This window comes from Aphanomyces astaci (genome assembly GCF_000520075.1).
Source record: "Aphanomyces astaci strain APO3 unplaced genomic scaffold supercont1.714, whole genome shotgun sequence".
NCBI classification, from domain to species: domain Eukaryota; phylum Oomycota; class Saprolegniomycetes; order Saprolegniales; family Verrucalvaceae; genus Aphanomyces; species Aphanomyces astaci.
In genome coordinates this window covers 1-1,472 of record NW_009798977.1, presented here as the reverse complement: position 1 = coordinate 1,472, position 1,472 = coordinate 1, and the positions used below count along the sequence as shown (strand labels likewise).

The following is a 1,472-nucleotide window of genomic DNA, read 5'->3' as shown; positions in this document are numbered from 1 at the left end:
AAAATTTGCACTATTGATAATATTATTCAATATATATACAGCCCGAGGTGTCTCATGTTGCTGAATTGTGGAGAGGGCAAGTGTGTCATGTTTGTGGGTGAAAGCGAAAGAAGCGACTAAGTGTTCCATTCGATATTCGGTGAATCAGGCGGGATTTGTTGTTGTTTGCAACACTACTTTAAGCCTGAAGTACCTTGTGTGAATGTGTATTAGTACGTGTACAAAGTCTACTCCACACCAAATCAACTCTGGTCCGATTTTCTGACGTGAGAATGTGAATAACGTGCATTAACACCAGACCTTTACAATTTCATTCAGAATATACCCCAAGGACAAGGTACGTCCATGTTGGAGTTTTTGACCTGCATGGTCTTAAACAATGTGCAGTCTATGATGGGGTGTAACAATTCGAGAGACTAGGGACTCGCCGCGCGTTTATGGTAGCAGAGGCAACGTTGCAAAAAGATCATTGGTAAAAGAGGAAAAAGAACAGGTTCTACCGGGATTCGAACCCGGAATACAAGATTCAAAGTCTGGGGTGCTAACCATTACACTATAGAACCAGTATATCAAACTTCTGTACGTACAATACCAGTCATGCAAAACGTCGCCGTTTGCCAATTCAGTCCAAGTATATTCTGGATGTGGACGTCGATTGGCCTATCTAATTCGAAATACTATTTCGATGACAAATCAAATCAGCTGTTCGCAGTAGCTGGACGTGATTGGCTAAATTCCCCTGGATGCACGCGTAACCCCTTCGGTGTGGCTAAGACCAATTTACAGTCATAAACCAGAAAAAGCAAGGTGAAACAGTGAATTTTAGTAAGTTCGCAAGGTGACCCACCTTGCGATTTCCATATTTCTATCTCTAATTTAGCGAATATACTTTAATGTCTCTTCATATTTGTATACAATATAAATAATTCTCCTTAATCCATCTTTTTGCTACATTCGCAGGCGAGCTGCCTTGCGAATCTTTTGTCCAATTATAGGCTAAGAAATGAAGTAAATCAAGCCAATAGAATTGTTTGTTTCCTACTGCCTCTCATTATCACAAATGACCAGCCGCAGCAGCTCCACGATCGAGGAAGCACGTCGCAACAGGATCAGTGAGGACACTCGAACTGGTTATGCGTCGGGCATCAATCAAGTAGTGAAATGGGCCAAGCTAGTGTACAAGAACAACCTGCTTCGTGAGTCTAGCGAGTCGGCATGTGGCTATTCCCTCGACCTAAGTGAATTCAGCTACAACGACTTTCTCGAGTTCCTGGTATGGACTGTGCGCAACAAGCCGGCGATTCAGCCTGGCACACTCAGCAGTTATCGCAGTGCTACCAAAAGTCTGTATAAAGACCACAATCTTGCCATCCCCGATGAGTTCACATGAGTTCACATTCTTGCCACATAAATTTTGCTGAAAACCACAGAACAGACGCCACCTGTCAACTCATGTGGTGAGGTGGAATCTC

At 43.1% G+C, this 1,472-nt stretch overlaps 1 protein-coding gene and 1 non-coding gene across 2 annotated transcripts; one reads left to right on the top strand and one right to left on the bottom strand.

The window, feature by feature from the left end:
• Positions 1-491: 491 nt before the first annotated feature.
• H257_19510 lies at positions 492-563 on the bottom strand. The gene has a single exon. It is a non-coding gene; the product is annotated as a tRNA-Gln (tRNA).
• Positions 564-1,060: 497 nt separating this feature from the next.
• On the top strand, positions 1,061-1,390 carry H257_19509 (hypothetical protein; the record flags this gene model as incomplete). Its single annotated transcript, XM_009848650.1, has 1 exon — positions 1,061-1,390. One exon carries the CDS (start codon positions 1,061-1,063, stop codon positions 1,388-1,390), a length of 330 nt encoding a protein of 109 aa, XP_009846952.1.
• Positions 1,391-1,472: the final 82 nt, after the last annotated feature.